This window comes from Corapipo altera, unplaced genomic scaffold, assembly GCF_003945725.1.
Source record: "Corapipo altera isolate COAL_440 unplaced genomic scaffold, ASM394572v1 63, whole genome shotgun sequence".
In the NCBI taxonomy this organism is placed as follows: Eukaryota; Metazoa; Chordata; class Aves; order Passeriformes; family Pipridae; genus Corapipo; species Corapipo altera.
The window spans coordinates 404,042-418,873 of NW_020884928.1; the positions used below are offsets into that span (position 1 = coordinate 404,042).

The 14,832-nt window shown below is 37.9% G+C and overlaps 1 protein-coding gene across 5 annotated transcripts in view; it reads right to left on the reverse strand.

The window, feature by feature from the left end:
* The window catches only part of MYO3A (myosin IIIA), a 119,669-nt gene that overhangs the window by 1,961 nt on the left and 102,876 nt on the right, over nt 1-14,832 (reverse strand). For 3 of the 5 annotated variants that reach the window (XM_027658816.1, XM_027658819.1, XM_027658817.1), the window contains 4 exons: nt 14,158-14,296; nt 5,028-5,137; nt 2,445-2,485; nt 536-676 (listed from right to left, as the gene is read on the reverse strand). In XM_027658816.1, the coding sequence (XP_027514617.1) occupies nt 536-676; nt 2,445-2,485; nt 5,028-5,137; nt 14,158-14,296 (431 nt within the window). The remainder of the gene's footprint in view (nt 1-535; nt 677-2,444; nt 2,486-5,027; nt 5,138-14,157; nt 14,297-14,832) is intronic. The other 2 variants (XM_027658814.1, XM_027658818.1) reach the window with 1 other exon arrangement.

A 14,832-nucleotide genomic window follows, 5' to 3' on the forward strand; every position in this document is an offset into this window, starting at 1 on the left:
AGAGAGGAGGTTGAGTGAACCCTCCCTTTAGGGTTTTTCTCCTGACTGTCCACTTTGATGAGGTGCACCACAGGCTATAGACACACATGCTTACAGGAGAGCAGGAAAAGGAGGCAGTCATGCTGGAGTCTTACCTGCAGAAAATGTGCAGAATGTTTGGAGCATGACCACCCTATTTAAAACCTAACTGATCAGAAATAAATTTTTTAGGTTCTGCTTCAGTTTAATTTGATTTTTGATCAGAGATTTTTGATCAGAGACAGCATAATGTCTGTCCATCTCATCTGGCCCTTGGGACACCAAAAACTAGCAAGTAGGCTGAACACCAATCACACTGGCATTTATCTCTCCTGTCTGAAGATGGGAAATTTTCAGCTATACACTTTACAAGTTAATTTGGCAAGATTCCATGACTAAAATAGTAGATTTATGTCTAATTTAAAGTGTATCTTTTTTTCTTTTTATTAATATTTTGAATATGTCAACAAGGGTATACAACATTTATTTTTTCCTATTACTATTTTGTATGAATTACCGCTCAGTAGTTCTTAAAATTGAAGTCCTGCGCTCACTTGAGTGTCTCTTCCTTCTTGTGGTAGAACTGCTGTCCTTTGAGGTGGAGTCAGTAGATGAAATTTCTTGGTAGTAGATATCTAAATCTAGCACTTTGCTCAGACTGTCAGTAAATAAGAACACTAAGTTAACAGTTTCACTTTTCAATTTTACATTCAACATTCAAAACCAAGGTAACCAAATACAATTATCAGTTCTATTTCTGTGTTGAGGATCTAAGGAAAAATATATATAGGCACAAAAAATCAGTTTCCGAAGCGTGACTGCTGTATAAAACACAGATACTGAGAATTTTGAAATGCTAAATACTTTTATATATTCACAAAGGAGACATATAGGACTGAAATTGTTTGGATTTGCCATTATACTCAGTGGAGAGGCATTTTTATGGTGTAATTCATCTGACCTATTTTAGATATCTCTTTGAGCAAGAGATGAATCATTTTCCTAAAGATTATTATTTTTTCTCTAACTACAAGAAGAGAGTCTAAAGCAACTAGTTCAGGTATAAATGTCAATAATGCAAATGTCCCTTATTTTGTTAGGTGAATGCTATCCAGCGTATTATATATACAGAAAAAAATCAATCCTGACATCTAGTTTAGAATGGCTAGGGAAAAAAAATAATATCCTAAAACCAATCTGAAAAAAGAAGTCCAGAATTCAATTCTCAGATTGGTAGAAACCAGAAATATTTCATTCATTTCAATTGCTATGTTCCAATGATACAGACTCAGCACATGAAGGAAGATACCGTCAGGAAAGTGGTTAACTAGATTTAAGATGAGTGAAACCTAACTGAGGCCAAAAAGAGAAAACACTACATTTTGGTGGGTTTTAATTTTGTTTTGTTTTGTTTTTGTTTGTTTGTGGGTTTTGTTTTTGCTAAACTGGAGCCAATAGGTGTGAAATTTTTTCAGGCTCCAAATGACATCAGAAAAAAAGCTGAAAGAGACCAGACATGGGGGACATGGACATAAGGTCAATTCCTTAAGCTGTGGCATGGTCAAGTGCAATTTAAACTGTGGTTGAATGAAGCTAGATGCCCTGAGCACATTTTATATGCATTTAATGTCATGTAACATCCTTTAAGATACATATTTTAGCTATGGTGTTTGTATTCTGCAACCTCAGCCGAGGACAGCGCAAAGAGCCCTTTCATCTTGCATCTATGAGCAGGCTGCCATCCCATGCATGCTGTGGTGCCACAGCAGTGTCACTCAGGGGGCACCACAAAAGCTTAAGTATAGAAACAGAAATAAAATAAAGCTATGATGTACGTCAGGAGCTGTGAACCACATCTACAGGACACATAAGGATCCAAGATACAGAAGGGCAGAATATACCTATCGCTTCCTTTTTCTGCAGAGATCCATGGAAATAGGTTAGTTACACTGTGAAGAAAACACCTATGTTTGAAATTTCAAGGGCTACTCTTCTTTACCCGTTATTAATAATTCTTGTTTTAATTTTATCATTATTTCCAAACAGTCATATATTTTTAGGAGAGAATTTTAACAGTCTTTGTATTTTTGCTAACACAAAAAACCTGGTTGCTCATTTGATTTGACTGGAATTTTAAGCACCTTCAATTATTTTCTGTGTCAGAACTATCTTTGATGTGGACCTTAACTTATTAGAATGCTTGTGTTGCCATGGTAAAGGGCCATGTTTTACTAAAACTGAAGGACTGAATTCTATAATGGATTTTAGTAGCTGAAAATTGTGTATTTTAACTTTGTATACAATGTTCTTCCTGTGAATCACCAAATTACTGTTCTTTTTTCAATGCTTTGTTCTCCTGGTTGAAATACAGCTAAAAACTATCCTAGAGTATTAAAGGACAATAGTAAGATAATGAAAAAAATTACCTTTCTTTTCTTGGTTTCCGTTTTTCATCTTGTATTGATTTCTAAGAAAATAAAAATTAATTAAAATACTAAAAGGAAAGCTTTTGCAAAGATAGAATTCATCAACATTAGGTAGGAGAGTGTTGTATATTTTTGATTAAAAGAAAATATAGAGAATCTAATATGCTGAGTAAGTGTCCCAGAAAAATCCCTTTTCAGAATGTTTGAGACTGAGAATGGGATTAGATTTGTTTCTCCCAAAGTTCAGTTGCCATACTGTGAAAAAAAAAAAGCTAAATTAATCATGATCAGAACAGAAAAAGGGAGATCTAAAACTTTCAAATAGCTGTAGCTGTTTTAATGAAGTTGACAACACGATCTTCCTGAGGCAAATTTACTGTGATGCCAAGAGAATTTCCATGAATAGAGGCAACACAGTGGGAGTAGACATAATCCTATTCTCATTAATGCCAATGTAGTCTTGTCACAGGTTTTAATAGAATGAAATAGACAAAGGCCCCATTTAAAAAATAGTATACTAGGTGGCAAAAGAACCCTTAGGACACAAGATATCTAGAAATATAGAGGAGAGAAGATTTATAGGGAATGTGAATAATGTCTTATCTCTAATAGATTTCTGTCCCTACACCCAAAACGACAGTATGTTGCAGCACTTATCACACTTGAAAGGCAGTATTTTTAAGTGCAAGTGGTCTTAATTGTGTTTTTTGTAAATGAGTGAAAACTCATTAGAATTAGTGACTATAAAGTCACTGAGAATCAGAAATCCTGATGGACTTCAGTATGCAAGCAAATGAACATGACATATAATTTCAAAATAATAGGGTGATTGAAAAAAATATATCCCAAATTAAACTTGTAGTGCCTTATACGAACAATGGGCTATTGTCAGGCTTCATTTATACCTGTGCACCCCTTTAGTTCATTTGATAGGCAAGGACATGAGTGAGAATGGGAGGTGTCTAATTAATATCTGTAACATGATCTGAGAGAAATATCTGGTTTTGCAGAAGATAGAGAAAATTTTTCTAAAAATGTACTCATATTGTTTGCCTTCACTTTCAGGCGATCTGGGCTTGATAATAATCTGTGAATACCTGTAGGTGACAGAGATTTTAATAAGGTAGAAAATCCATGATAGCTGAGAAAACTGACTACCCTCTAAAGCTGACCACCATCTAGAGCTCAATGAGTTACCTAAGATCTAAGAATTTTAAGAACTGGGAGGTCTCCTTTCTAATCTTCAGTGTATAGATATTTATGTTGAACCTTTCCCTGACCAGTGAACTTAATGCCAGAAAGACAGGTTTCTCTTTTTCACATCCTCTTGAAAATACAACTAATTGAAGGTAATATTAGTTAATATCTTGAAAAACTGCTGCTAAAAAATGATAAAAAATTTCCTGGCATTACTGCAGTTTTTCTTTGCACTGATGTGATGGCTGTTTTCTGATATGAGCTGGCCATGTAACAAATTAGCTTTCAGAAAATACTATGTTCCTGGTTTGATGGTCTCGGCTTTCTAAACAGGCATTTACTTCAGAATTACCCTTTTCCTCAGAAATTTCCTAATATAGAATTCTCTGTCATGCCTTTCATTTCATTCCTTTATCTTACCAATCTTGCTTTAATAAAACAAATTTTATTCTTACACGTGAATTTATTTTTAAGAATGCAATTTCTTTTTAAACTATCACTGTTAGAAAGCTGTGTTATTTCAAAGCCTCCAGAATAAAACATAACCATATTTGTCTTTTTTCGTATGCCAGACACAACTGTCCCTGAAGGCCCTGGTGACACCTTCTGTTGAAAGGAGAAGCAATTGCTACGGTTAGTTTATTAGCTGGGTTCTCACTGGCTGCTAAAATAGGTCACTAAGATACAGGCACCTGGAGCAAATCAGTTTAATTGCTTTTTTGTTGGAAATGCTTTCTGAGCTGCTTTTACATTTTCTCTCTTTCTGCTTACTTTCTTGCCTTTTTTTGATATATTTAAGGGCACTGAAGTCAAGAGTAGAATGCAGCACTTGGTATCTGAACTTGGACCAAAGGCTATATATAGACACACTCAAATCCATTAGTCTCCTGAGCTGTTGGTATTTGCCAATTCCTTCATAATCACAATCTGACACATTTGTAAAGGAAGTTACAGTGTGCATACTAATACAGCTTATTTTAGTATTTGCTTTCTCTGCAAGATCAAGCACTAATTTAGATGCTCAAAATAGCTCTCCAAACGAACCTGTGACTCTCCTGTTTCTCTCCTGTGACTTACAAAGAAACTGTGGAGACAGGGCACTGGATTTGGATATTGAAAATGCAAATGCTGCTTATGCATATAATGAAAGTATGTATGTTTAGGTACAAAAGTAGATATTGGTCTGACAAGGGTCCTCAGTCAGAGTAACTCTGAACTTCAATTTCAAGCCTCGTTTGAAATATGAAGTTTGTGGCCTGCCTCTTCTCAGCAGGACACAGCTTTTATGCTGCATTAGAAAAGAATATAGGGAATTGGACAATTAGAAAGATGGTTTAGGCGGGAAATATCTGGCAGTTTTAACCTACAAAAGCTTCTTAAACTCACATGTATTAGAGTGTAGTAGGTGGAGTCTTCTGGATTATTTAATGTCTTGGGTTTCCGTGGCCTTCTTGGGGGTCTCTGCATTGGGCGAGAGTCTTCTACTTTGGCCACAACTGTAAAAAATCAGAAGACAGAGATGCTTATTTCTTCACAGAATTGGGAGGTTTTTGAAAAAATAGGAGAAAATTTCAACAGAGAGAAAAAAAAATCCACATAGCCACTTTTACTGCTTGCAGTAACTCAAGAAAGCAAATGATTTGGGCATTTCCATGAGCAGAGAATGGCTTTATCCATTTGGGTCCTGACTGCCCACAGGAACACATGCAACCTAACGAATGCCAGGGTGGAACAGCCCAGCAGTCTGCCTGGCACAGACCTCTCCTTCTGAATGGGCTGATGCTCCACATTCAGAAAAGGGCTCTGAAGGGTAATAGCTACTGGGAGACCCCTGTGTTGTAAGGGGGACAGGTGGTAGGGATGATGTTTCTTTCAGATTCAAGTCAGTCTTTAAGGAGGGAACTAGCATTAGGCCTCAGTTTCAGAGGTTGATCCTCTATATTATCATGGTGTTGATTTTCCTTAAGGTCTCCTGCTGAGGCTTTTAATTTCAAGCCAAATCACGTACCACTGGGCAACAGAGCATGACCATGTCCATCGCATCCAGTGTAGTCTAGTTTAGTGTACTCAAATTCTGGTTTCTATTTCTACAAAAACTTTCTGCAAACATGTAAAAAATGCTTTCACTCTAATGGAAACAAAATCAAAATTTTAACACAAAATGGAGCTAGCATCCTCTGGCAGTCTCCCAGTTCAGAGTTAGACATTGACTTGTGGATTACATTGGCTGGCACATAAGGAACTATAAAAATGTCTTGGGCATTTGCTTGTTAAAAATCTGTTTTGACAGTGCTAGGATAAAGGGCTACTAAGGGTTCATAGGCTGTTTGTCACAGAGCCAACAGAGAGTGCAGGGTTCCTTGTGCCTATTCTTGAAGACCACAGAACTGGGTCTGTGGGCCGAGGGACCAGAAATACAGCCCAGTGAGCATGGTCACCTTCCATTCACTTCAGCTATAGGAAAAGTTGACAGAGAATGACAGCAATTCCTTCATGATGAAGGAGAAGGTGGTTGCATGGCAGCAGAACAATGATAGAGATGGGTCACAGGGACACATACAGGGTGATGAATGAAGTCACAGCACAAGGTTTAGGCACAGTGAACTGTGTGTCTAAGGTATATTGCATTATCCAGTGAGGTTTTATCTTGTCCCATCACAGAAATACTCAGGACAATCCATGAGAAAAAAACATCTCCTTACTCATAAATGAATATAGTGTGAGGGTAGAATGGGGATCTGGATCCCAATAAATTGCTCAAGTGTGTTCTGGTGATATTATCCTCTTTCACGTGAAATGACTTTATAACCCAGATGTGCTAACTAAATGTGATTGAGTATTAGAGGAAGAATGTGTTTTGATCCCTAATGACCATCAGAAACCCTTTTACATGATAAAAACTCTCCCATGTACAGCAGAGATCTTTTTAATTAAGGAGATAGCAGTCATTTAAAATGAGAAATGATCAGTAATACATCAGTGTTGACTCCTGCAAAATTAGCTGTTTAAGTTTTTTGTTATTTGTGATAAATAAAGGCTTGTAAAGGTCATGGATATACAGAGCAGCCAGAATGAATAATGTTAATTTAAATCGTAGTTGGATAATTGCATTTATTGTTTTAGTTTCTTATCTGAAATGCAGACTGCTTCTCGTGTAATAAACAAACACTTTTTTTTAATATTTTGCACTTAAGAGAACAATGGTGTTTTTCTAAGCCAGGTTACAGATAACTCATGTTAAAAAATGAATTTTAGATGCAATAAATTCATTACAGTAAGCTGTAATAAATATAAATGACATTCCTTGATTTCAATAAGTATAGCAGGCCTGACTATGCTTTTAATGTGGGCTGTTGTTACCTTGTTGTTACCTTCAAATGGGCCACCTTGAGTTATCTGACTTATCATTTGTGAAAGAGTAGAGGCATATCTTCCCTATTTTATTTTTAAACACAACAGGAATCTAAACTGAAAATGCTACCTTAAAAGAAATCCTTTAAAATTCAGTGCAGTTGAATAGAAACACCTAACACCCTGTCTGTAGGACATTTTCAAAAATGGTGTCAAAGATGATGACTGCATGAAAATCTAAAAAAAGAAATGAAGCCAAATTGGGGGCTTTAGGAAAATTGCAATGAAAAGGCTCTCATAATACCTTAAGATTTTTTACTGTCCCCTAAGAATTCATCACTGTGTATGCTGTTATGTTATTTAATTCATCACTGTCAAACAGATAAAGCAATATTGTATTCTAGATTAAAATTATTCCAACTGAAATTACTTGTATACTTTTTGTGTATGTGCTCTCCAAAGAAGGCTAGTTTTTACATTCAAAAAATACTATTTTGACAATGTTAAAAAAGGGTTTTCATCTCGGCTCTTGTGTTGTACATATGTATGAGCTATGTAAAAGAGTTGAGGGGACAGAAACACCATGTTGGGCCAGGCAGCCTTCTAAGTTTGGACCTCCATTGTTCCTTTCTAAAATTAAATATAGAGCTGAAAATGCAATTCTGAATTTTGTCTCCAAATTACACAGTGAGGTTAAAGCTTTCTTTGTTTCACCAGCAAGCAAAGCTGTGATTTCCTTCTGCACTTAGATTTTTGTGATCATTGCTACTGAAATTCAGCAGATGTGTAGTTCCTTGTATTGGATAATACAAAGTAAATTTTGCTTTTTTTATTAGTTGCTGAGGATGTCAGAAATCATTTACGTAGTAGAATTGAAGGTGGAAGGCAAATTAAATACCCAAGCCTTATAAATGGTGAATTTGATGTTCTTGTTTTCCAGATGGCCTATACGTTTCTGTAGTAGGCAATGAAGCAGAAAGGAGGGGTGAAATAATTAATTTATGAACAGGGCAATTATGTTGTTTCTAGAGACCATTACAAAGAAAATATTTTTATTGAAGTCCAGTCTCTCCATAGTAAAATATCTTGTAGCCTATTTTCCTTAAGACTTCAAATGTTTCTAGGAAAATCTGGCTTTGTGCTTTATATGTAAAAGAAAAACTGATGCTTTCCCTCTAACAATCACTTAAATAGGTACTTTGCAACATTGATACAAAAACCATTCACACAGTAGCTATTGAAGCACTTTGAAAGTGTCAGGTTGGCACTATCATCAGTATCCTACCTGCAGGGTAAATAAGATGCATATGGAGACTTACTTAACCTTATATCCCCGTTACTCATTAGCAGAGCTAAGGACCTGGACTGAAGGACTGTACTGAGACTCCTGTCCCTGCAGCCAGCCCACACCTTGCTGTTTTAGTACCTGAACAGGTGCTGTCAGTGTTGCGACGTGTGGTCTAGAAGCAGTGCATAGGAGAAAATGGAAACAATAACATTTGATGCAACACAGACATTCCTTTTTAAAGGTTTTACGAGGAGGAAGACAGGCTGAACAACAGATTGAAAGGGGGGGATTTTCCTCCTCAAACTGCCTAAGTGCATCCAGTCAGTACTTGATTAGTCAAAAAAAAAAAAAAAAAAAAAAAGAGGTTTTGCTCTCCTGACCTGGATGCTTTGCTTTTGACAGCCAATGTCAGCCATGCCCTAACACATCCTCAGGAAGTTAAATCTCTCTCCTGCCCAAACCTGAAGCAGACTGTCAAAGCATACATTTAATCCAGTGATGATGGAAAATTTAATAAAAGTTAAAGTCATTCTCCATGAGAATGAACGAAATACAGAGTTAAGGGTCAGCAAAGGCATGTGATCAATGTGGCTGCCAGATAACATTAAAGAAGCTTTAGCAAATCTAAGGAAAATTCCTTATTCCTATCAGTATCTCAGCTAGCTCATTTAGCACTACCTCAAAGGTTCCTATCTAAGTTACATACACAGTCAATTCTACAAATATTAATACTTTCACTCTCAGCCCTCACTGAAAACTCCAAATATGCCAAAATGCCTACCATATCCATGTGTATCCTGAACAGCACTGCAAACTACAGGAACTGTGGAGAGCTGCATGTGTTTGAAATGTTCAAGGATGAGCAAGAAATGTTTGAATAAAGATGAGTCAGTATCAACAGCCCTTTAGGTTGAACTGTGTCTGCACATTTGTACATACAATGATAAGCTTGGAAGACAGCAATCTTGAGGAATCAACATCCATGGATGCTAATGTAAATTAACTATGACTTACAACAGATTTTATACTGAAGACTGGAGAAATAGCATGATTACAGCTGTGATAAGCATCTATGTGATGAAAGGTCTCTATTTATTAGGCCACCTGGAGAAACAGATAAACCCATCTTCAGGTCATTTAAGTGAAATATTACGTTTGATTTAGAGCCATTCCACAACTTACGGGGACAGAACTGTAAAGCCAGCCTCAGAATAAAGCAGGAAATAAAACAAGAGTAAAAGCAATAACTGTATAGGATTTGTAGAGGGACTTGGAAGTAATCAGAAAAAATGCAGATATAGTAACTGCAATTCCAGGACTTGATAATGAGAAGATAACAGGTATTACTGTTTACAACATCTATGTGCATACCTTTTTACTGTTCTAATTGTACACAGTATGAGGATGTAATTACTCAAGGTTGGAATTTGCACTGCTGTTTAGCATTCTGGTTAGTAATTTTTAAGTATTGTTTATTCATGGAATGTTTAACAGAGCCAGATTTGGAAATTATGGTTGATGGCTGCAAATTCACAGTGATCTGGAAAAAACAGAGGGATTATTCTGTCACAACCTAGAAGGAGGAATTGCAAGAAACTGAGAACTTTCTGATTGCATATAGAAGTTGAAAGTGTTTGATCTCTCATACCTAAGTCCTGCAGCCCCACTGAGGGAAGTTTCAGTCTCTGGCTGACACTTATTCAGAATCACAGAATCATATACATTGGAAAAGACCTCCAAGATCATCTAGTCCAGCTTTTGACTGATCACTTTATCAACTACAACATGGCACTAAGCACCATGTCTGGTCATTTCTTGAACACCTCCAAGGATGGTGACTCCGCCACTGCCTGGGCAGTCCATTCCTATGATTAACAACCCTTTCCATAAAGAAATTCCTCCTGATGCTAAACCCAAACCTCCCCTGGCACAGCTTAAGACTACATCCTCTCATCTTGTTGCTGGTTACCTGGGAAAAGAGACTAGCTCCCACCTGGTACCACCTCCTTTCAGGTGGTTGTAGAGAGTGATAAGGTCATACATGAGCCTCCTTTTCTTCCAGATTAAACAACCCCAGCTCCCTCAGCTGCTCCTCATAGGACTTACCCTCTAGACCCTTCATCAGCTTCATTGCCCTTCTCTGGACTTGCTCTCATTTTTGAGAGCCTGGTGACTTGAGATAACTACTTTTTAAGAGAGAATATTTAAGGAAAATGGCTGTACTCCACTTCCATGACCTCCTAAATCTTATGCTCTGCCATGGATCTGACCAACTCCCAACATATATCTTTTATGTCCTGGCCGTATGGTGCCCAAAGGGCCACTCCAGTAGCTGAGAACAACCAAATGGTAGAAGTGCTTGATTACCCTGTTTTTCTCCAGTCCCAGTGCTCCCTCCATACTCAGTGCTCCTGCCTCATCACTCACTTGCAAAGAAGAAAGTCTGGCCAGTGAATACTGCTCTGCTCACACAGTGTTATACACACTTCCTTTTCCTTGCAAAGTCTGCCCATTAAACTCCCATAAATATTGCTTTGACAGCCTACAGCAGGAGGAATCCTGGATGAAAACCCTGCCTGTCTTGCTGCTTTGTCTAACTGGAAAGGTTCTGAGCTGCACTGGAGTTCCTTATACCATGTAAATTTCATTCTAAGTACAGAAAATTCTCTTCCCAAGATTTTATCTTTGAACTGTCATTTAATAATTAGAAAGATGGGCACTATTATTCATCTGGAGAAAAAAGAAAAAAAAATTGCTCCCATAATGATTTATTTCCCCTCACTTCAGGCTTTGACCTCAAAAAACTCGACAGCAGCTATTTGTGCCTCCATTCTGACACCACAGTAACCCAAGGCTCACTAGCAGTCCAAAGGTGCAGTTCTGGGATGCAGCCACTACATTTAGCTTAAAGCATTTAAGCAAGTAAATATAACCTACTCAGAGATTCTAGCCACAGGGAATATTGTTTATTCCAGGAACCTTGTGCAGCTTGCTTTATGCATTTTCTAAATACAAATAAATTCACTTAAGAACAACTTAACCTTGTGGATTTAAGATTCATTTAACCTTTTGCTCATACGCTCTTTGAACTGCAAGTTTTGCATTTTCATTGAAAAACCCCCAACCCAAACAGTTTCAAAAATCTTAACATTTGTCCCAGTACACCATTCAGCTGTCCCTCAGTTCCTCCTCTTCTGTGGGTAGCAATGTAATAGAATATTTTATCAGAGGAAGTGTTAAGTTCTCAAACTGCGCAATAGCCACCTACCCACAGACGAAGGCAGCCAAGCATTCCTATCTAGCACACAGCTATAAAATACAATTCACATGTTATGGCTGCATTCACATGTTATGGCTGCAGAACAACATATAAAACCAGTGAAGCTGATGAAGCAGTGTATATAAATGTAAATGACCAACATAATTACAAATAGGTAAATACCACATGATTTAAAGAACACCTAAAGCTCAACAATTCCTATCTTCATAAAGGTAGGACAGCAAATGTAGCCATAGAGGGAAAGCTCCAGTAAAAGTATATCCTTCTGTAATTGTGTGTGTGTAAATCCTACTGTAACACATAATGTAGGCAAGACGATAGGAAGATCCCTCCCTGTTTAATAGGCAGTGGATCACCACTGCTATCTGCTTCACTTTAGCATGACTGTCTGCAGTATATTACCTCAAATATTTGGGGTTTTTTTGGGGTTATTTTACTATATTGCATTCAGGAAGGAAGTATGATCCAGAATGTTGGTAAGTCCTGTGTTTTAGACAGTACAATCTAAATGAATTGAACACAAGCATACTGTTACTTAAATATTCTCTACATCTAGGTAGATCATGTTTGTTATAATTAACATCTACTTAAGACAAGGCAGCTTTGTGATAGAGCTCTCTAATGCTTGGGCTCCAACTGGCTTGAAGGCAAGCTGGGGAATTACTGCAGTGTATTCTCTTACTTTATTATCTTGTGCATTGGTCATAGCTGGAAAGGAAAGTTTTCCTGTCACGTGAATTATATTCAAATGTAGAAAAAGAAAGTTCACATTCCACATCAAGAAGGGTTTTTCAGTGGAGTGGTTACCACACTTTACTGCTGGAAAATGTCTGCATTGTGACACCACAGAGGTTTATAGCAGCACATCTTTTTCAGAGATAAAGGGAAGTGGGTGACTGGTCACCCCTTTAGACAGGGTTGGAGACACAGGTGACAAACCCTGGTGTGCTTTTGTCTCCTATAGAGCTACTTAAATTATTAGCAGTGTGAAGCATAGACCTTGCTGCATTTTGCACATAGCATAAACATACTGTTACCTTTTTCACCTGGTTCACTTGTGCAAGTGATGAGATCTTAACTGATAAAACAGGGCTTTGTGTATTCCTTTTCCTTCTATCTAGCTCTTTTCTCTAACTTCTGCAGGAAAATGTGTCAGAATCAAGAGTTCTTTTCCGAAGCATGCATTTTTAATTCCTCAGGTGTATCTTGTCAAAAGTCAGCAATATTCAATAGAGAACTCAGTACAAACCCATTAATGGCAATCACAAACATTGCTCTGTCCTTAATGAAAGCTCATAGTTTTCCATCTCCCCTTTCTTTTCTTTTGCAGAATTTGCTCTTGGAAACAGGCTGAACTACATAGATTATCTACCAGCAGCTGGTTTACACTGAGAGGTTTAACATTTGTAAACATCAAGCCCCTATTTTAGCAGAGAGGACTCCAAAGTGGGATTGAAGTACTTTTAGGATCTTTTCAATGTATTCATGGGAACAGAAAGAAGTTCCATCACACGTGACAACTGAATCCACAATGGTATAATGAAAATAGCACAATTAGGTCTGGGCAGTAAGACACAGTCCTGGATCTTACTTGTTCCAGCTATGCAGAGGTGAGCAGAGATCTTCCCCAGAGGCAGTGCAGTGGGCCAGCACAAGCCCTGCTGCAGAAATGGAGACCCACCCAGTTATCTGCCACATCTGCCTTCATCTTCCTCCACATCTGTGGTCCAAGACATGGGCTGAGGAAATTCCCTGCAGTGTCTATTCCAACTGAAGAGGCTTGAGCAGCTTAATTAGCTCTTTCTGGTCCTCTCAGTGGGGCACAGGTCTTAATGATCTGCATGCTCAGAGTCCAGTGTCTTCCACCTTTATTCTCCCAGTACTCCTCCCCAGTGCCACCTAAGCTGCTCCAAGTGTGCTCGCATTTTGGGAATCTTCACTGCCTGTGTTAACTGGAATATAAATAACTTTCAAGTGTATTTCCAAGGGTCATGGTCTCTTAAGTGTGTGAGTTAAATGAATGCTGAATATTAATACAACTTTACTTGCAGTTTTAAGAACATAGCCATCAGCATGGGTAGGAGTTACAAGTTTTGAATAACCTCAGTTGCATTTGTGGATAGCTAAACATTTATTCAGCATATACGTAACAAACTTCGGTTAATTGTTTGACAAATTACCTAAAAAACTGTTTTGTTTTTAAGCATAGTCCCATATCCTACCAATAGCAAATACAGTTGAGCAACATGAGTTAAAAAGAGCCAATATGGAATTTTTACCAAATGAAAGTATTCCTAGAGATTCTATGTCTAGGTCTCACAAGGATTCATTCACCAACCTTAAGCAGCACTGAAACAAAATGCCAAGAAAAGTTGTAAATACATAAATTCCAACCAGACTTGGATATTTCTCTGGAAACTGGGTTCCAGATGTGTACTGATATGGAGCTTAATACAAAAATATACTGCCTGAGTTATATGAGAAGCTGGAACTAACTCATTGCTAGTTCCCTGGCCTTTAAAAACATGACTAGGAGTTACTTCTTCACAGTCCTCTTCACAAATGAAAATTCTGCTAACAGAAAGGTTAAACATTACCTGGCTGACAAACATGAGAAGACAGACAGCCATTAGCTTGCTTATCTTTGGACAGCATCACAGGTCTCAGCTGATGGGACAATATCATTTCATTCAGTTTTTGCTGCAATGCTAAGTAGTCTTCGGATAATTTTGATATCTGAAAAATACACCACAGGTTTTTACATTATTGTAAAAATAAATATAAATGTTCCTAGGTAATCAAAGGTAAAATAGTAGACTAGAGAATTAATTTAAAAGGTATTGCTCCACCTACTGCAGTGTAGGAAGATGGCTGAGGGTATAATTAGAGGCGATTAAGAATTACGGGGTAAAATGCAGCTGATACTCGCTGGATGGAATGCAGTCAACATGCTCCACAAGGACTCCCCATACCATAAGGACCTGCTATAGGGGATAGAACAGAGGGTGGAGCAGACTGGACACATCACGGCCTCCCTCCATAGAAATCCCTGCAGGGAGGGGGACATGGTGGTACTTTGTAGTTTCCAAGACTGCATAGCACCTGTCAACCAAGGGAGACAGATGAAGATGTCCTCCTGCCGAGCCAACAACTATGTCAAAATCCCTCTCCTCAGATGAACTTGGTTCATTAAAGCCTAGCAGTAACATTAAAGCACACCTCCATCCCAAAATTACCCACCTCTGTGTGACCACCCCCCACTGAGCATGCAC